Below are 22,632 nucleotides of genomic sequence, written 5' to 3' on the forward strand. Positions count from 1 at the left end.
TTCTGAGACACAAATTTCTTCATAGTTTTCTCAGATTTAATTGTAATATGAGACAAAATAGTTTCAAAGAAATGGAGTAGATTAAGAGAGAAATTGCCTGGTTATTTTTTATTTTTATTGTGTGTGCAATTGTGTGTTTATTGTTCCTTTAAAAATCTGTGATAAAAATTGTTTCCACAGCTAAGTGAAACATAGGGTTTCTGAACAGAAAATAATACATTTTTTTGCTGTGTGTAATGATTCTAAACTACAGATCAATGGAAGCAAAAAGATCAATAATTTCCCTTTTTTAACAGAATACATTACAAAAAACCCACTCTTGCCCCAATTCATTAAGACTGAGATTTCACACTTATTGAGAGGCATTAGCAGCGTGTTCCTCTGTGTACCAATCCAGAAATCTTACTAGTAATATTTCTGACCTAAGTAATGCCAGCACTTTTGATGAATTTGATAGGCAGGCTGTGAAGATATTCAAGGTAATCCCTTGTCGATCACTGTGCACTGCCAGGCAGGTTTTACAGAGCTCTACATATGCAAATCCGACACCACTGCAGCTCAAGCAGAGGGGAGGGGGCTGAGAGACACAGTGAGTGACAAAAGCCCCCACTGGCAACAGCTGCTGTGAAGCTGCAGCAGGCAGGCTCTTCCCCCAAACCATGTGTTCTTTGTGTAAAATACAATGATTCAACAGTGAGTTATGGGAAGACGATATGTTCCAACGATAAATCAACCAGATTTTTGGGAACCTGAGGAAATGGGGAACGTCACCCTGGCTTTAAACACAGTCCAGTGCGCCCAGATGGGGAGATACCCAGCACAGCCTTGCACGGGCCCCTAGGACCCCAGTGTTTGGTATCCCCTCGGAGCTGGAGCCCGGCTGGATACGACACCAGAACCAGCTCCTTAGGATCGTTCAGTAAGGAAGTACAGCCCATTTTAGTTTTTAGAGTTGTAGCTGAGAGAGACCAGGGGGAGGAGATTTAAGTCAAGCCAGGAGGCAGGAGTGGGCAGGATCCAGAGAGTTAAACAGTTCCAGCAGTCCTGGCTCCATTGTCTTTATCCTGGGGGTCATGATGTCAAGTCCTGTGGGAAAAGTTCCCCTGCAACAACAAAGAAGGCCCACAAACCTCCAATGTGGCAGCCCTTCCCCAGAAAGCCAGATCATACATCTAACCGGTAATTGACTCGTAATAACTACTTTATATCTTTTGTACCAATGCTATTGTGCTTGCAACTCTGACCATTGTGTATGTATAACCCTTATGTATATCATGTAATGTCTAGTGCGCCCTTATGGCGATTAAATATATAATTTAACCTTGCGCTGTTCTTTTATCCTGATCCACGAACCTCACGTCCATTGTTAGGTCCAACGAACACGGTACCGGGCTGGTTTCTAGCCCGAAACAAGTCCGTTACATCAAATAGAAATGCCAGCTCTCCCAGGCCGACCAGGCTCTGCTTCACTGGAGCTAGTGAACGGAGCCCCTCAGCCTGTCAGGGTTGTGGGCGAGAGTGGTGTCATGTCAGTGACTGAGTGGGCCTCCTCTTCTCACTCCCTGGTGCCTTCCTGTACCCGTGTGGACAGGGGGTGTCTGTGCATAACTGTACCAATCTGACCTTACGCGTCCTCGAGAGGGTGCGGAACGTCACGTAGGTGCAGAGGGCAGGTCCGTACCACGTGCTTCGTCTGACGTAATTGTGACGTCAGGCGGGCGGCGGGGTGTGGATCCATCACAAGTAGTGACAACAGCGAGATTTTGCGGGGTCTCCCTGTTGCCGTTTCTTCACACAGATGTAACCACGCTTTGTCCCGTCTTGTCACCACCTGTTCCAGCTGAACTGCTTCAAACTGGCGTGAAAATGCCAAAAGTCGAAAAATTGTCACAGAAAAGTGTTTTACGACAGTTTTGTAGAGTAAACACTTTGATGCATCGGCCCCTCTGTGTTTTTCTGCATAAACGCGGAGATGCCTTCCAGTCTCAGGACCCCAAGACTGAGCGGCGGAGCCAGTCCCCATCATCTTTTTCATTCGAGTCAATTTTTCTTGCATAATATTCAGGGAACTCTGCAAGTCTTGCACTTCATTATAGATAATCTACAATTTAAAGTGGCCGCACTTTGCTGTAACTAAAACGCTTCATTATTCTCAGATAACCTTCATACAATTGCACCAAAAAGATGTGCTGCATAAATCACCCTGATATAGACACTACACGCAGCTGTTACACTGAGCATATATCATTTTATAGCATACACACAGTGCATGAAGCATGGTCAGATACAAATATGTCAAGTCTTTTCTAGAAAAATGACATAAAAATGAGAACAATGTGACAAGCTAAGCTCTGTAAAGTCACCTATCATGGGAAACGCTTTTCTGTTTATAGAAATATCCAGCTAGAAGAAAGTGGAATGCCAGCGATTCACTGTGCTAGTAAACAGGAATTGGCCAGGCTGTTATTACAGTCTGCCATGGGCTCCACTTTGGATTTCAGAGGACTGCTTAACATTCCATGCATACTTCTGCCATAGACATTATAGGTAATGAAGTTCACCCTGCCCTTGCCTTGCGTGCTATAAAGGAGAAGTCAGAGCGCACACAGTATTAGTGCACTGAACGCCGGGGTTATATAAGCATTTAACTAATAAGATGGCAGCAAAGTGTCTCATGTAAAGTAATGACGAACAATATCGCACTTAAAAAATATTTCACGAACACATCCATAAAGTGACCATAAACTCGGCACTAATGTCAAATAAAAATCCGGATGGCTCACTTATGTATCTACAATTCCACTCCTCCAGCTGCTAAAGATAAATTACAGCAACATTAATCCATCAGAATCTACTAAAATGTAAATTATAGCTGATATATTAACATACAGATACAACACATCTATAGCTATACCTTATAAGCTTGGTTCACAATGCGTTCTAGCATTCCACTCACTATTTGTAATGTTCTACCAAGCTTTTCATGACCCTCACAGTTGCAGGTGTCCATTTGTGCAGTTAAAAAAACGTATACAGAAATGTACCAGCCAAATTTATTCCAAAAGTATAATCTTTGGCATAAGGGCAAGTGCAGACTGTTGTAGATTCTCTCACCCGAGAAAATCGGGCCAATTTTGGAAATGACGCTCATCAAATTCTGAATAGAGTTTGATCCGAGTATCAGCACAGTGTAATCGGATTCTATCAGATGAGGAGAAGATGAAGAAAAAAAATTTGCCATCATCTCCATTCGGTGAGGCCACGGAAATCGGACTGCACTCAGATGTCATTAGAGTGCAATGTGATGTTTCCCATGCACTCATTGACTTGCATGGCGGAGTGCGATCCGAGTATCAGATCAAACTCGAGCAGGTCGTTATTTTTTCCCTCGGTCAGTACATGTCCAAGGAAAAAAGTCGCACATGTGAACAGCCCCATAGCATAACATTGGTTCGAATGCCATCCGATGTTTTGTCGCATTGCAGGTTTCAGCAATGACATCACATCTACAGCACACCAGACTGCCATAGCCAATCAATGGGTTCAGCTTTGATGCCAATGCAGCCGGCATGAGTCGCTAAGCTCAGTGAATAGGTGAGATGGTCACTTACAGTACAGACCAAAAGTTTGGCCACACCTTCTCATTTAAAGATTTTTCTGTATTTTCATGACTGTCAAAATTGTACATTCACACTGAAGGTATCAAAACTATGAATTAACACATGTGGAATTATATACTTAACAAAAAAGTGTGAAACAACTGAAAATATGTCTTATATTCTAGGTTCTTCAAAGTAGCCATCTTTTGCTTTGATGACTGCTTTGCACACTCTTGTCATTCTCTTGATGAGCTTCAAGTGGTAGTCACCGGAAATGGTTTTCACTTCACAGGTGTGCCCTGTCAGGTTTAATAAGTGGGATTTCTTGCCTTATAAATGGGGTTGGGACCATCAGTTGTGTTGTGCAGAAGTCTGGTGGATACACAGCTGATAGTCCTACTGAATAGACTGTATTGTATTATGGCAAAAAAAAAGCAGCTAAGTAAAGAAAAACGAGTGGCCATCATTACTTTAAGAAATGAAGGTCAGTCAGTCCGAAAAATTGGGCAAACTTTGAAAGTGTCCCCAAGTGCAGTTGCAAAAACCATCAAGCGCTACAAAGAAACTGGCTCACATGAGGACCGCCCCAGGAAAGGAAGACCAAGAGTCACCTCTGCTTCTGAGGCTAAGTTTATCCGAGTCACCAGCCTCAGAAATCGCAGGTTAACAGCAGCTCAGATTAGAGACCAGGTCAATGCCACACAGAGTTCTAGCAGCGGACACATCTCTACAACAACTGTTAAAGAGGAGACTTTGTGCAGCAGGCTTTCGTGGTAAAATAGCTGCTAGGAAACCACTGCTAAGGACAGGCAACAAGCAAAAGAGACTTGTTTGACGCAGAAAAGGTGAACGGATGGACTCTACATGCCTGGTTGAGGGGCATGGAGGAGGAGGTGTGATGGTGTGGGGGGTGCTTTGCTAGTGACACTGTTGGGGATTTATTCAAAATTGAAGGCATACTGAACCAGCATGGCTACCACAGCATCTTGCAGCGGCATGCTATTCCATCCGGTTTGCGTTTAGTTGGACCATCATTTATTTTTCAACAGGACAATGACCCCAAACACACCTCCAGGCTGTGTAAGGGCTATTTGATCAAGAAGGAGAGTGATGGGGTGCTACGCCAGATGACCTGGTCTCCACAGTCACCAGACCAGAACCCAATCGAGATGGTTTGGGGTGAGCTGGACCGCAGAGTGAAGGCAAAAGGGCCAACAAGTGCTAAGCATCTCTGGGAACTCCTTCAAGATTGTTGGAAGACCATTTCCGGTGACTACCTCTTGAAGCTCATCAAGAGAATGCCAAGAGTGTGCAAAGCAGTCATCAAAGCAAAAGGTGGCTACTTTGAAGAACCTAGAATATAAGACATATTTTCAGTTGTTTCACACTTTTTTGTTAAGTATATAATTCCACATGTGTTAATTCATAGTTTTGATGCCTTCAGTGTGAATGTACAATTTTCATAGTCATGAAAATACAGAAAAATCTTTAAATGAGAAGGTGTGTCCAAACTTTTGGTCTGTACTGTATGTATGTTGTGGATTACCTATACTAACTACGAAGAAGCAAATCTCTCCCTGACGCAGCAGTAGCTCTCCCTACTGTGCCTGTTCTGGAGTAGGCTGTGACGAGTATGGTGGTGCCCGGTCTTATAGACACCTGATGATGCTGTGTGGCGAGTCATGAAAATACAGAAAAATCTATAAATGAGAAGGTGTGTCCAAACTTTTGGTCTGTACTGTACATTGTAGTCAAGGATCACCATTGCAGCCTATTAACAAAGATCTGAGCTGGGGTGGAGGCGAGTATAGTTTTCTATATTTTCTACAGCTGCAAACCTATGGGACAAAAAAAAACAACAAACTTTAAGGAATAATTTCCTGGCATATATACCGAGTGTAGAACGCAAAAATGGTGTTTTCCAAGCCATGAAATACTCACATATTATATACCAAATATATTTGGGAAACATCGACCAGTCATTGTTACAATTGTTTGTCCACATTAGGATCCAGTGACAAAACTTGAAACTCATGGGTCTCAATGCAAAAGCTCCAACAGGGCCCCCAATTATCACAGGTCTTTGATATAAGGCATTTCATATGGACCAAAGGGACATGTTGGGTCTCCATAGACTCCAGGGCCCGGGTGTGATTGCAACCCCTGCACCTATTATAATTACGCCCCGTGTTAGGATCTATACATGCCGAGGAGTAACACAATTACTTTATTTTCTGTATAATGTCTTGGGAGCACTGTACTTAGTTATCACCCTCAGTCCAACACACATTGAAAAGAGCAATTTTTGCATGAACCACCATGATGTCATTCGAAAAGGGGGCATGAGACCACAGTTTCAGTGGTCAGAGGGGATCTTAGCAGAAGGATCCCAGTAATCATACACTTATTACCTGTCTTGTGGATATTTCCCATAAGTTTTTCTGCTCCATGATATCACCTGCTTTCAATAAGAGCCAGGTGATCTCATATTGTGACGCATTGGTAATTCATTAAAATGAATGGGGCTGAGCAGCGATGCCGTACACACCACGTAGAAAGGTGTGGAACGGTTTTTGAGAGAAGGCAGCCATGTTTTTATGGTACTCATGCAACAGCTGAGATCCTGTATGGCTGGTGGCGAATACACAAATAGGCTTTGGCTCTGCTCACCTAGTGCACAGTACATAGGTGAGCCAAGAAATCGGTGGCGGTGTCATTACCCGGGCACCCACTGATTTATGCTTCTTACATGTGACATGTCAGAAGTTTCTGAAAATTATAAGAACCCATTAACAAATCATAAATGCTAATTCTTGCACGTGATATGTCCACCAGACAATCGAGTAGTCCAAACCCCTAGTCTTTTGAGGTTTACAACATGTGCCAGTTAATACCTCAATTTGGTCGCACATGTATTAGGTTCTTTTCACACTATGCTAGAAAAGTATGTTTGCCATAAATGAAACATACACTTAAAAGGCTCAATCACACAGTGTATGTTAAAGAAATATGTATGTTGCAGCCTTTTGTTGACAGTATACACTTAACATAACTGGGATGCAAAGCAATAATGAAGTATTGAGAGACCCTAACTGGCTTCTGCTTTATAGTCCACGCAACGACAATCCTCAGTTAACAACAGTAGCCAAATGGGATGAAGTTCGCCAGCCCTGCCACTTGGGCCAGACTGCTGTAATAATATGGAGACGGCTCTGAGTTGTTATCTAAGGAAGTTGCTCTTATTTTGTTGCCAATGTTCTATTTCAACATATTGAATCTGCTTTGTGTCTATTTTTGCATTACAGACAGTCTGACTACATTTAATGATACTCTTGATTTTTAGCGGTATCATGATAATTTTGGAACCATCCATACTGCCAACAGGCTGCCGTTTCTGCAGCTATCAGCCTTTGCTAGTAAAATCTCTGACTATAGTATTCTTATCCAACACAATGGAAAACTAACACCTCTAACACTTGCTGGAAAGCAAAGATTTTAACATATTGTAAAGCCAGTGGTATACCTAATATGTAATTTCTACGCTAAATGCAAGGTTTGAAGTAATGTGCACCATTGAATACTATTTTATTTTGCTTAATTTCGCTTAAAAAGGTCCAGAATACGATGCTAATAAATTTCCTGATCCATTTTAATATCAGTCAAAGCTTAATTTTCCTGATACAGATCTCCAAGGGCCTGATCCATTATTAGTATTTTCCCTGTTTTTTGTTGAATTTCTTTCCATTTGTGCTTTTTTTTTTTTTTTTTTTTTTTTTTTTTTAAGTATTTTATATGCATTTGCCTGTTTGTTTTTTACGTTTGCCTTTGTGGAGGAAGTTTAGGGTTTTTGATGTTTTCATTTGATTCATCATTTGCGACTTTTCCAAAACGTCCAGCTACTCCTGGAGTAAATGAACGAACGTCTAAAAGTTTAGATTCAGATTGCCTCTTCAGAGAAAAAGAGGCCTAGAACTCTTAGAGGAATTTTTGCACCATTCTGTAAAACGTGCAACTTATTGTTCTTTATAAAAAAAAATAGAAAAAATATAAATAGAAAAAAAAGGTTAAAGATCAAAAATGAAGATCATTTTTTACCATTGATAAATTTTACCATTTTTAATAAGGTGCCACAAAAAAAATGCAACAAGAAGATAAATAAGTAAAACAACTTAAAAAAAAGTGTAAAAATGATGAATCGGGGCCATGGAGTTAAATAATAAATGCCAGACAAACTGCAGCCACCACTAGAAGGAGCTCAGGAGCTGAAAGTATACTGCTTTACTATCGGGTTCTATGTATAAACAGTATGAGATTCTAAGCTGCTGCAGGTATATAGAGGATTTTTAGCTTTAGAAAAATCAAAGCTATGTTGAAACAATTATCTAAAACAGCATTAATACTAACATTACAATAACACTTAAAGGCAGTGTGCTGCACAAAAAAATATATTTTCATGTTTTAGATAGCAAGATATACAAATGACTTAGACAAAGAAAGCAGTTCCCATGATAGCACATGACCAGTGCTGTGGGTGAAGGGTCTGGCTAACGGCCTCATTTCAATAACTAAGCCCGTTGCAGAGAAAAAGAAAGGGGATAATACGCTAAATCCCTCCCATTTTATGGCATTAGGACACTCTATGGCTCCATTCTGTACTATGAGTCTATGAGTCATGATGGTGCTCCAACAAAGGTGCATTAGTTCTTCCAGGTACCTTCATATGAACTTTATTTCATACAGAGGATTTTTTAGCACCAGTTTCTGTGAACACCGACAGTAAATGCTACATAAGACAGTCACATAATAATTAGGGTTGCGCGAGTATGTTCTGTCCGAGTATGCTCGGGCCGAGCTCCGAGTATTTACAGCTGCTCGGTGATATGGTGGGATCGCTCCCGTGTGCATGATTTGCAACTGTTTGACAGCTTTATTACATGTGAGGAATGTGTAAGACATAGACATTCCTCACATGTAATAAAACTGTCAAACAGTTGCAAATCATGCACACGGGAGCGATTCAACCATATCACCGAGCAGGTGTAAATACTCGGAGCTCGGCCCGAGCATACTCGGCGAAAGGGTTAATAGAACATACTCGCTCAACACTAATAATAATACATTGAGAAAACATCTGTTAAGTTCCACCTTTCACATTAAAAAAGACTGGATGATCTTCACGAATGCAAATATCAGCCCAAAATAGCAATTGGTCATAAAGGTATAAAAATCTTTCCCAAATCTCTACTGGCAAACAGTTCCCAGGATCAACATTTGACACTGTTAATACCATTACTTGATTCAATAAAAACATGCTTAGGTATTTTGAGGTTAAATGCACATTCTTACCTTGGATAGTTATGGTAAATCCACAGTACATACCATAAATGTCTGATGGATGTGGGTTGCACCATTTTCTGGAACTCTTATTGAAGTGATTGAGTAGCCATGCATGCATGGTCATGTCTCCATTCCGGCGGTGTAAGTTCCCGGTTCTCATGATATGAATGGGTCACAGAATTGGAACCTGCATTTTGTTGCCTGTTCAGCCAGGTGTGTGTGGTAGAATTCATTTGAGGACCTTTTGCTGTAGTCCGAAGCAATTTGTATCTGCATTGTGTCTCTTTATTAAAGACATATACAGTAGTACATTGGCCTTCAGAAGAGCATGAATACATTGTGCCCTAGATTCCACTAGGTGTTGAAATTATTTTGCAGAAATAAAAGACAGGATAGCATGTCGCATTTGACATAAATTAGATAGAAGAGCTGACTTACTCTGAACAGCTCGGTCTACCTAGTTCAAAAGATGCTCCATAAGCTTAAGACCTAGGAACTATGAAAGCTAGGGAAGCCATCATGTTCCTGGAACCAATGAATGACTATACAACTATTGTCTTGCTGAAAGTGTCCTTCTGCCACAGGGTAAACAGCTGCCCTGAAGGCATGGACTTGGTTGGCCACCATGGTTAGATAACTTTGCATTGATATTAGGACAGTAGGGCTTATCAGAGGACCCAGAGTGCGCCAAAAATATTCATCCACTATTCCCCCTACCCTGAGCTGTCCGAATTGTTAATATCTTAAATGAAGTGTTGATGAATTGATGCTGCTTGCGTCAAACTAACCCTAACATCAACATTGCCTTACAGAAAACTGGATTCATCTGATACAGTGATCCAATTTTTGTGCTCACACTTGAATTTTGTCTGTTTTCCATAGACAACAATGGCACTTGAACTGGTTGCCCTAATCCATACATGTTAAGGATCAATGAGCTTGATTTGTCTGCAATTTGCTTGAATATGCACGGCCAGTTGTCCAAAGATTCCAGACATCCTTCTCTGACCCTTTTCATCAGCAAATTATGTCCACAGGATCTCCTTACAATTAGAAATCAGAGCCGAACTGTAAGGTTTGGGGTTCGTGGTGCAGAACTCCGAACATGGACTTCTCCTGGAAGTCCGTTTTCCAGTTCAGGAGTCCAGAGAAAAGAGGAAGAGAGAGAGATTTTTTCCAGCTCGAAAGTTTGGGTCCCTAGGGGTTCGGGTTCAAGTTCGGGTACAGTTTTGGTACCCGAACCGAACTTCAGTCCGAAGTTCGGTCAGGTACTAGACCCTGAACTTCCATGAATCCGCTCGTCCCTAATTATAATGAATGTTTTCCTTCAATCATATCCTTCTTGATAGACACTCAAAGCCAATGCATGAGAAAACCCCACAAGGTTGGCAGTTTCCAAAATCCTGGCCCCAGTTAGTCTAGCATTGACACCTTATTTGAAGTCGCTCAGATTACTTGATTTCCCACTTCTAATTTGGATTCAAACTGAAATTGTTTCATGGAGAACTTGTTCACTTGATTTTATGCTGCTCTCCAGGGTCATGAGTCTAATTTTCCTTACAGAGAAACCTCCAATCGTGAAAGGGCTAGTGTCTAGTAGTGTAGCCATTCAGTATACATCGTAATGAGTGAGACTAGCAGAAAGCTTATTCATACACATGTCAGGACATGCAGAGGTTTCCCTTATAAAAAGGCGTATAAAAATAATATTGCACTACCAGAAAAAGGAGTTTACACCAAAGTAGAAAATTAGTAAACTTTTCCAAGTACTTTCCCACAGATTCACAACGAAAGAAGTACACTGATTGGTTGTGAAGAATACATGGACACCTTGTAACTGCATAGCTTTTTCAGGTATCACGGATTGAATGATATATATCTACACACAGCAGAAATCGATTTAGTGCATTTTCAAGATGACCATGGATTTTGCAAATCCAATATAGATCAATGAAACAGCTGCAGAAATTTCTAAAGCAAATCTTCCATATATGAATATACCGATACCTACTTAGAAACATGGCATCAAAAAACGGCAAACAAGTCTCCCCCAGATCTGATAATAAGTACTGAATGATTTCGTGACAAGTGTCCAATAATACTATGTATTTTTTTTCCAATACGAAGGCTAAATTGACACAAGAGCATAAAAAAATCGTCAGTTTCATCAAAAAAATTTGGACAATTATTTTTTCTATATGCAATCCGTTTTTTTTTTTTTTACTATAGCAGTTAATAATTTACAAGACCATTTACAGTCTCCAACGTTAAAGAACGGCAATGTATCCATAAAAAACGGACGCTATATGGTGGCTCCGCAATACATTAGATTTTTATTTTGTGTACCCATAGACTTGAATTTGTGAGCCCTCGCGGGCCGGGTTCGCTCTTCTCCTGTACCAGTCAGTGACGTCTATTGGCTAAGATTATTGTACTTGTTTTTTATTATATATACCCCATTTCACATGGAATAAATGGCACTATAATAAATAATAACTTGAATGGGTGAGTCTCACCCAATTTACTGAGGAAACTGCAATTTTTTTTTCACACGCCGATTTCGTCAGTGAAAATGAAAAAAAAAACGCTCATCTGAACTGCTCCATTGAATAACATTGGTCCGTGTGGTGGCCGTTTTTCATGGACAAAACTTGGATCAAGAAATACGCTTCTGTATGAAAAAGGAAGGATGGATAACGCACAAGAAAAACAAAATACCAAAATTACTTGGACCACATCTACAAAGCAAAATGTATGAACTATTACAGCTAAGGCCTCATTCAGATGTCTGTGGTTTTCTCGTATGTAAAACACAGACCGTTATTCGTCTTTGGATCAGAGTTTCATCAGGGATTCTTCACTAATGAAAAAAAAACGGCGAAGTTTCTCATAAAAATTACAATATTAATCACAGACAGGATGTGCATGCTACAATGATGCCATCCATGTGCTATCCGTAATTTACATGGACCATCAAACTTGTATTGCTAATTCATAAGTGTATGATTCCCATAGACTATAATGGGAACGTGTTCTAATTCTGAAAAAAACACGGATGGACCATGTACGACAGTCATTAACGAGGCATACAGAAGAAAGGAAACAGAGGAGGAATTGAATCACTCTATCTTGGTATACCTTAAAGAAGCACTCCCAACATTTTTTTCCCTAAGGCCTTGTTCACACGTTCAGTATTTGGTCAGTATTTTACATTAGTATTTGTAAGCCAAAACCAGGAGTGGGTGATAAATACAGAAGTGGTGATGTGTTTCTATTATACTTTCCCTCTGATTGTGCCACTCCTGATTTTGGCTTACAAATACTGATGTAAAATACTGACCAAATATTGAACATCAATATAATGTTGTGTAGGTGTGTTACTATACTTATCTATTGCCATTTACCATGGTTTCCAGCACAGCCTGATCCTCTTCTAGGACTTGAAATCAGACTTACCGGATCACACGTGGGTTATTGAGTGAACCAGAGGTCACATTAACAATGCAAGTCTATGGTAAGTAGATCGATCCCACCTACGCTACATTTCATAGTCAGATCGGATTAGAGGAAAAAATATTGTTGTGAGTGCTTCTTTAAAAACATAAAATAAATATACCGTAATATTTTAATATCACTCAAAAAGTTTAACAATTCTGCCATGTTTAGTCAAGCTGGGTTTAAAGTGCATGTGAAAGTATTTGGCCCCCTTGAACTTTTCAGTTTTTAATTTGTTAAAGTTTAAAATATCCAATAAATTTCGTTCCACTTCACGATTGTGTCCCACTTGTTGTTGATTCTTCCCAAAAAAATTAGAATTTTATATCTTTATGTTTGAAGCCAGAAATGTGGCAAAAGGTAGAAAAGTTCAAGGGGGCCAAATACTTTCACAAGACACTGTAAATGCATTTAAATGTTGAACTTTTTGAGTAATATTGAGAAATTCTATTTGTTGTTTTGGGTTTCTAAAGAAGCACTCCAAATATTTTTCTCCCTAACCCTGTTAATTATTTAATGCAGCGTAGGTACATGGATATAAAAATGATTTAAGGTAGAAATCCAGGATATTTTTTTTTGTTTTGCACATATAATGCTTACCAGCAACATTCTAGCTGTGTAATTTGTTCACCTTGTTTCAGCTACATCTATACATCCATGTATTTTAAATGTTTCCTTATTGGCATGAGTCGTGTCATCTCCTGTCTGATCACTAGTTCAGACAGGTCAGTCTTCCATAAACTACTGAGTGACAAAATCTCCTGACGGTTATCAGAGCCTTCGCTTCTTGGCCCTCTGTATGTTTTCATCCAGCTGAAGATATAATTTCTGCTTTATATAAGTCAGCAGTGTGATATAGTCCATCCCACTATATCACACTGTTCAGTTCACTTCTATAAGACAGAAATCCAAAACTGCAGCTATAAAACTTCCCTTTACACATTACATATTTCTGCTCCCTGTAAGGGTTGTGTCATTGTATTTCTCTAAGATGCAGCTTGCAACTGTCAACTTTCAGATCTGACAGAGAGACCTATCACAAGCAGGAGGCAGGTGAAACAAGCAAAATATCCATCACAAGATACATTGAGACTATGTTGGAACAAAGTCTGAGGACAGCTGCTATCTGTCACTTATCTATGACTGGAATAAAAGATAGTTTCAAAAGTGTATTCATTAAAGCAGGGCTACATATCGGCAAATTACAACTCTCAACATGCTTTGATAGTAAGACTATGATTAGAGGGAGCCTGACAGTGTCCCACCCCCTCCTTCCAATACTTTCAAAGTGCCCACCATGTCCTGTTAGACGTACTGTATATTTATGCATTCCAGTAATGTGCTTATTGTGTGTCGGATCTGCAAACACTTGAGAAAAACTAACTTATATACAGCACCTTGCTGTATATTACTGAAGCATTACTAGTCCAGGAGCTACCATCACGCCAATGGACATGATTGATAGTCGCTATACTGCTGGTGTATTCACAAGTTTGTGCTCATCTCAGCATCTCTCTTCCCCTACCTTAGCTCTGCTAATAGCTTGCTGATGCAAAAGCAGATGCTTCTGCAATCCCACTGCAGAGCAAAGCTGTGACAACGGAAGACAAACGCCGGGAGGAGTGCAAACTGTGAAGACTGTGGCAGTGCAGTGGCTGTCAATCATTTCCAGGGAGAGTGACATCAGGTACTGAACCCAGACTAGTCTCTGTGAAGAAATCCTTACCGGGCTAGTCCTGGTTCATTAAAGGGAATCTGTCACCCCCTAGCACTTATCTGACCTCTAATATTGGCATACAGGTGATAGAAATGTAAATCTATACATACCTGTATGCCTCATATTAGAGGTCTTGTTGCTGCGAAATGTCTTTTTTATTCCTACAAGTTTCTAATGTGTTCCCGTCCCAGGGCCTGCAAGAAATCCCTGCCTCCTGTGTGAATTATAATGTTTCCCCCCTCCCCTGCACGTCACAGTGCCCTGTCATGTGCAGTCGCCACGGCCAAATCCTGCACACTTCACCTTTTACGCAAGGCGCACTTGCGGGCCTCGGGACGGGGACATATCAGAAACTTTTAAAGAATAAAAAGACATTTCACAGCAATAAGTCCTCTAATATGAGGCATACAGGTGTGTATAGATTTACATTTCTATCGCCTGTATGCCCATATTAGAGGTCAGATAAGTGCTAGGGGGTGACAGATTCCCTTTAAATTTCAACAACATAAATGTTTATTATACAGCAAACCCAAAAGCCTAGAGAGGACAAATACAAACATTTAAAAGTGCGCACATTGCACCAGAACCTAGGCCAAAATCTGGCACTGGGATACAACTCATATGACTGTCATGATAACTAAAAGAGCCATATAAATATAATGAATACCTTTCAATAATGAAAAAAGTACAATACATGTGTAAATGTAATAATACATAAATAAGGCAGTATCAAAAGAATAAAAAGAGAAGTAAACAGTGACAAAGTATAATAAAGTGCTACGTGCATGGTCACTTCCATAAATTGGCTCATAGAAAAAGCATCATGTGGGAATAAACACCCCACGTGTACCGCCATAGGAGGTGGCTCTCTCAAGGGTTAATGTATGTGTCCAAGTACATGCCAAACATATATCTCTGACCCAGTTTGAAAAATACCTAAGAATGTCAGGTTGCCTCACCAACAGAGGACTTAAGGGGGTATTCCCATCTCCAAGATCCTATCCCAATATGTAGTAGGGGTCATAGTAATAATACACTGCTCAAAAAAATAAAGGGAACCCTTAAACAACAGAATATAACTCCAAGTAAATCAAACTTCTGTGAAATCAAACTGTCCACTAAGGAAGCAACACTGATTGACAATCAATTTCACATGCTGTTGTGCAAATGGAATAGACAATAGATGGAAATTATTGGCAATTATCAAGACACCCTCAATAAAGGAGTGGTTCTGCAGGTGTGGGACCACAGACCACATCTCAGTGCCAATGCTTTCTGGCTGATATTTTGGTCACTTTTGAATGTTGGTTGTGCTTTCACACTCGTGGTAGCATGAGACGGACTCTACAACCCACAGAAGTTGCTCAGGTAATGCAGCTCATTCAGGATGGCACATCAATGCAAGCTGTGGCAAGAAAATTTGCTGTGTCTGTCAGCATAGTGTCCAGAGGCTGGAGGCGCTACCAGGAGACAGACCAGTACACCAGGAGATGTGCAGGGGGCCGTGCCGTAGGAGGGCAACAACCCAGCAGCAGGAACGCTACCTCCGCCTTTGTGCAAGGAGGAACAGGAGGAGCACTGCCAGAGCCCTGCAAAATGACCTCCAGCAGGCCACAAATGTGCATGTGTCTGCACAAACGGTTAGAAACCGACTCCATGAGGGTGGTATGAGGGCCCGACGTCCACAGATGGGGCTTGTGCTCACAGCCCAACACCGTGCAGGACGCTTGGCATTTGCCACAGAACACCAGGATTGGCAAAGTCGCCACTGGCGCCCTGTGCTCTTCACAGATGAAAGCAGGTTCACACTGAGCACATGTGACAGACGTGACCGAGTCTGGAGACGCCGTGGAGAGCGATCTGCTGCCTGCAACATCCTTCAGCATGACCGGTTTGGCAGTGGGTTAGTAATGGTGTGGTGTGGCATTTCTTTAGAGGGCCGCACAGCCCTCCATGTGCTTGCCAGAGGTAGCCTGACTGCAATTAGGTACCGAGATGAGATCCTCAGACCCCTTGTGAGACCATATGCTGGTGCGGTTGGCCCTGGGTTCCTCCTAATGCAGGACAATGCCAGACCTCATGTGGCTGGAGTGTGTCAGCAGTTCCTGCAAGATGAAGGCATTGAAGCTATGGACTGGCCCGCCTGTTCCCCAAACCTGAATCCGATTGAGCACATCTGGGACATCCTGTCTCGCTCCATCCACCTTCACGTTGCACCACAGACTGTCCAGGAGTCGGCGGATGCTTTAGTCCAGGTCTGGGAGGAGATCCCACAGGAAACCATCCGCAACCTCATCAGGGGCATGCCCAGGCGTTGTAGGGAGGTCATACAGGCACGTGGAAGCCACACACAATACTGAGCCTCATTTTGACTTGTTTTAAGAACATTACATCAAAGTTGGATCAGCCTGTAGTGTGTTTTTCCACTTTAATTTTGGGGGTGACTCCAAATCCAGGCCTCCATTGGTTAATAAATTTGATTTCCATTGATGATTTTTGTGTGATTTTGTTGTCAGCACATTCAACTATGTACAGAACAAAGTATTCAGTGAGAATATTTCATTCATTCAGATCTAGGATGTGTTATTTGAGTGTTCCCTTTATTTTTTTGAGCAGTGTATTAGTAAATACCTCCAATTAGAAATGTAGTATAGTTCTTCTGACTCGTGATGTCTCTATCCTTATGTGCAGGCATTGCAGAACCTTAGGTATCCATGGTTATGACCATTGATATAGTGACAGTTAATAAGCTAGTTGTTAGTGGTCGTAACCATGAATACCTAAGGTCCTGCAAATCAGGAAAGAGACATGGCGAATTAGAAGATCTATACTACATTTCTAATTGGAGGTATTTGAAAATATTATTATTATTGCACCAACTATATATTGGGATAGGATCTTGGAGATGGGAATACCCCTTTAACCTGCTATGAGAACCCATGACCAAGAGCAACTCTGGATGTACAAAATACAAATGCAATATCTTATCTAAGTATATTACAGCAGCGCGACAGAGCAAACCAATCCCAACAGTGATGATTAAATGATTTCATTTAAAGTTGATACATACTTAAAAACAACCTATCAACTGATCAAAATCTTAAGCTATTCCTGCTGCTCCTGAGTATTCCAGTTTTTGTTGTTTTTTTATGGTTCAAAAGATATGGGTCTTTTGATTTAGTACACATTTTTATGGTCTTTACAAGGAAGGGGGGGTGTACTACAGGGTAATTATGCATAACAGCATAAAGACACATCCCTAGAGAATCCTGTGAGCCACTCCCCCTTGTAAAGACCAGAAAAATTAGCACTGAATAAAAGGATCCATATGTCTGGAAACATATGGCGGATTTGAAAAAAAAAATAAAAATAAGAATATAGGAATAAAATAAGAGCAAAAACTCTGAACTCACTTTGATCTGGGGACAGGTCCTCTTTCAAAGGGTTTTCCCGAGTTAGGTCGGGTTAACATTAGCACACAGCATCCGATTCAAGAGCATCGGATGCAATATGCTAATGACACTCGGCTCAAACTCTGCTGCGAGCATGAGCCGAGTGTCAGTGCTCCGATCCTCTTGCATCAGAGAATCACAGCACAGGTGCGGAGGGGACGGAGAAAGTAATTTCTCCATCTTCTACATTGCCGGCATCCGTGGTAATCACACTGCACTCGGATGCCATCCGAGTGCAGTCCAATGTTTCACACGCACCCATAGACTTGTATGGGTGAGTGCGATCAGATTACAGGATGTACTCGCAGCATGCTGCGATTGTTCTCTCATGCCGAATCGGCCTTAATTGCAAAGTTGCACACAGTCAGCGACCAACTCTGTTTACCTTGTCTTCATTGGCAACGTCCTGTACACCGCCATGATTACGGCAGCCAATCGCTGACCTCAGCATCATATGGTGCAAAACCTCTGAGGACAGTGATTAATTCAAACTTTCTAAAAACTGCCCAAAGGGAAAATGAATCTCTGTTGCCCATAGCAAACGATCAGAGCTCAACTTTCATTTGTTCTACTGCTCTGGATAAAGGACAGCTTATTATGTGAATGCTTACTGTGGGCAACAAAGTCAGACCACACATATAGAAACCAAAGGTTTTTGTTGCTCATACCAACTAATCGGGGCCCAAGTTTCATTTTTTGTTTTAGAGCACTTTACAAAGTGAAAGCTAAACTCTAAGGTTATGTTCACACACAGTTTTTGTAGCTTTTTGTATGCAAATAAGAAGCTGTATTTTGAAGTAGCAGCAAAAGCGATGAGATTTCAGAAATCTCGTGCACATACGTTTTTTTTGCCGGACTGAATTTGAAAACTGCAGCGTTTCGGAAAGCAGTGAGAAAGTGCAAAAACAATGTGTTTTGCAGTGGGGTTTTTTTGCTGCGTTTTGGGTGATTTAATGCAAAAAAAAAAAACATGTACTGTAAGCAAAACAAACGTAATCCACACCAAAAATGCTGCTTAAAAAACACTCCGTGTTTTGAAAGCAGCGTTTTTACTGCAAAGAGAGCAGGTTTTGACTGGAGAAACAATGCTGCATGCGCCTCTTCATGAATCAGGAGCGTCTGACTTCAGCACGCCCCCTCATCAAGGCTGGTGTGAACAACGCGGATTTTATTTATTTATTTTACTCACTTATATACGCCATTAAGTCCACAGTGCTTTATAGACATTATCACTGTCCCCATCGGGGCTCACAATCTACATTCCCTATCAGTATGTCTTTGGAGTGTGGGAGGAAACTGGAGAACCTGGAGGAAACCCACACAAACATGGGGAGAACATACAAACTCCTTACAGATGTTATCCTTAGTGGGATTTGAACCCAGGACCCCAGCGCTGCAAAGCAACAGTGCTAACCACTGAGCCACCGTGCTGCCCTATCTTGAAGAGTGAGGCCCTCAGTGTGTACAAACCCTAACTGGTTGCTTTACGCGGGTCCTCTCTTTTTAATACATCAGGACCATTGTTTACCATCAGTTACTGTGCTTTCTGCAGTCAGCCAATATCATCCAATCACAGTCCATGTTGGAATTTTCCTATGCAGTTTCCAAAATGAAAGTCGAGTTCTGATTCCACATGCGGCACAGTCCCCTATTAGAGGCTTTCTACAAAATTTAGGCTTTACATTTTCTATGCTGCACGACCTCTAAAATCACTAAATACTGCACTCTCTCATTGAATAGTTATCTCTTTACAGTCATCAATAGAAACAGGAGCGAGTCCATAGTGAAATGTGCACCAGGCCACAAGCTATGGATCGTTTTTTCACTGCTTCTTCCAGATGAGCCTTGTATACAGTTTGTATGTATCTATGTTATGCTGTTATTCAAAGATCATACTATAACTTAATTATGACATTTTTTGACCATACGGTTATTGTGGATTAAGCATAATGAAATATATATATATATATATAGTTCAAAAAAAGGATCTATTTTTTTTTTTGCTTCCCAAAACAGCGCCACTTTTGACAATGGCATGTGGTGGAAAATGGTGCTTCTCTGAAGAGTCACACTGGCTGGTCAGTTTGTTTAATTGTTACCCTTCAGGTGGGGATCCATCATCACAAGCCAGATTCGGCAGTATCATGGGAAAAAAGTGAGGATCAACCATTGTGACAAGTAGCTCCGCCCTTATGACTCTTTAAAAGTAATTTTAATTTAACAAGTGTTATTTCCAAAGCTTTTTCTCAACATTAAATTGCATTGGCACCAATGCAAGCATCAACAGGAGCAGTTTGATGGCCCAAATCCTCCTGAACCCTTGCCATTGATACGAAGGGCACTTCATCTACAGTGAGGGAGCTACAGATTTAGTGGTAAAAAGAAGAATCTACAGATTTGTGGTGACAATATGATGGTTTCCACACACTTTAACTTTCAACTCTAAATATTTGTTGTCTGCTGCCAGATACATGGGCATAACATTTACAAAGGAAGAAGTTTCCTTGTGGAGTGATACAAACATTTCTATTGACAAATAACTTGCATATTTACATCTGTGATTGTATCAAATACATTTCTGGGTATCCAATCCAATTAGTCCATGTCTGCCCTCCCATATGATGCCAGGAGCACAAAAGTAAATGCAGAGTAACATGGCAGTGCCCAGGTCTAGCTAGGCCATCACAGAACTGGGTACAGGTTAGCAACACATTAATTACCTGTCTCTTGGGTCTATCCATGAGGTCTGTCTGGTGTTGTGATCAATATAAAATACCCTGCCATCAAAGTCTCTTGCCTCCTCCCAGCCAGCTGGTAAAGGCAGCTCTGAACTCTCCCTCATGCCAGGCAGTGGACACTGAGATGGGCATTGCTGCTGTTGATGGTGATGCTGCTGCTGTGACTGCTGTTGCCTTCTCCTCCTGCCACCACTCAGCCAGGGCATTGCAGGAACAGGCAGCCACCCAGCAGTTCTCTTCCTCTGCTTGCTAATCTCCCTTTCCTCCTGCTGTCCCAGGACCTCTGTCTTCACTGCTGCTGCTTACAGAGATCTGTCCAGAAGATTTGCAGAGAGCCAAGGTCTCTTTTGTCCCATCTTAAGTGTGATCATCCTAGTCAAGCAATGTACAATAATATAAATACACAAAAAGCAGCTTTTTTGTCTTCCTCCTTCTTCCTGGGGTCCTCTGAAAGCCAGGCTCCACACTTGTCTTGCAGGGATCCTCAGCTTTGTCTTATCTAGGATTGTGCCAAGTGAGTTCTTCCAGACATCTGAGAGGTAGAATAATTCATTTCTAGTCCGGCCAAGTGGCCAAGCAGAGCTCAGAGCTCAGGTTCTTGTTCATCCATGTCTGCTCTCACAGTCGTCTCATTCCACACAGCCCAGAGCAGCCACCTCCCCTTGTTTCTGGTTCCCTCCCTCAGCTTCCTGAGCTGTGTTTCCAGTCTCAAAGCTCCAATTTTAGCTAAAGTAATGCATGCACTATGTAGAGGCAATCCCACTAAGGACTCGCTTGTGCTGCTGCCAGTCATGTTTTTAATAAGCTGCAATTCAGAGACAGCAACACATTAAACTAAAAGTTATAAAACTTCACAAATGTTCTAAAAGATGTTTATTAAAGCCAGAAATCCCAAAGTTATTGTCATTTGTTTTACATCTAGTCACTCCCCAAATGTGAATGCACGCTGAGGATAAATCTACTCTAGCTACACTTTACCAGAGACCAAAAGCGATAACCGGCTCATACCTTCATTTACGAGTAAATATATTCATTTATTTTTTACATACATACATATAGTCAACAATAAAAATCGTGCTATCCTTCATTTTGACAGATAGCACTCGTCCCCGTGTTATTATATGGGGTTGTGCAGATTTCCGATTTTTTCCTAGGAACGCCTCAGTCCGAGGAAAGAGTTGCATCACGCACAATTTGCCTCTGAGAATCGGCTGGTACTCGCCCATTTAACTCTATGAGCCCGTGGAAAAAAATCTGACTTCACTCAGATGACATCCAAGTGCTGTCTGATTTTCACTGACTGACAATATAGAGAAGGTGGAGAAACTTTTTTTATCTCCACCTCCGAGAAAATCGTATCACACTCTGATCAAACTCTGAGTGTATGGCCACGTTCGCACATTGAGTATTTGGTCAGAATTTTATATCAGTATTTGTAAGCCAAAACAAGGAGTGGGTGAAATATGTAGAAGTGCTGACGTGTTTCTATTATACTTTTCCTTTGATTGTTCCATTTCTGATTTTGGTTTACAAATACTGATGTAAAATACTGACCAAATACTGAACATGTGAATGTGGCCTCATTGGCATAACCAGACTGATTTTCTCACATGAGAGAAAAATGGTCGTGTGACCCAGCCTTAGAGATACAAAGTATTTTAGCATTTTTGCCCTTGCCCTTTTCAGAGAGGCCCCCCTAAGACGCTAATTGGGCAGCTGCTCAGAAAGGGTAAGAGCACAGCCCAATGCAGCGAAAAACATGCTGGTGGTCAAGTGCAAGGACAAGAGGGATGTCCTTTTCTTGACAAGCATATATGGTGATGGCAGCACCCCCACCACTGTGCGAGATAACTCTACACAGGTCGACAAACCTGTGTGTCCTGGGGTACAAGAACATGGGGGGGGGGTGATCTCTCTGATCAAGTCCTCCAGCCGTACAGTGACATGAGAAAAGTGAAGGTGTGGTACAAGAAGCTGGCCGTGCTCATCGTACAGATGGCAATGCATAACGTTTTCATGCTATCACGATGTGCAGGCCAGACCAGTACGTACCTTCAGTTCCAGGAGGTAGTGATCAAGGCCCTAATATTTGGCAGTCAGGAAGGAGCTGGACCCAGTACTTCCGAAGCTGAAGATGCCCGTATCGTACCAGGGCAACATTTCCCCGGTGAGGTTCCTCAAACCTCAAAGAAAGGAAGGTCACAAAAAAAGGTGGGGATAAGAAAGGACACCCGACAAACCTGGCCTGTGTATAAAAGAATGCTTCAAACTGTACCACACATACATGGACTACA

At 41.5% G+C, this 22,632-nt stretch overlaps 1 protein-coding gene across 1 annotated transcript in view; it reads right to left on the reverse strand.

The window, feature by feature from the left end:
* WWC3 (WWC family member 3) overlaps positions 1-21,026 on the reverse strand; it is a 168,625-nt gene extending 147,599 nt beyond the window's left edge. Inside the window, exon 1 of the mRNA XM_073667314.1 lies at positions 20,321-21,026. Within this exon, the coding sequence (XP_073523415.1) occupies positions 20,321-20,544 (224 nt within the window). The 5' untranslated portion in view covers positions 20,545-21,026. The remainder of the gene's footprint in view (positions 1-20,320) is intronic.
* Between the last annotated feature and the right edge of the window lie 1,606 nt (positions 21,027-22,632).

The sequence above is a fragment of the Phyllobates terribilis genome, unplaced genomic scaffold (genome assembly GCF_046119375.1).
Source record: "Phyllobates terribilis strain yellow unplaced genomic scaffold, ASM4611937v1 Scaffold_2__4_contigs__length_985480577, whole genome shotgun sequence".
In the NCBI taxonomy this organism is placed as follows: domain Eukaryota; kingdom Metazoa; phylum Chordata; class Amphibia; order Anura; family Dendrobatidae; genus Phyllobates; species Phyllobates terribilis.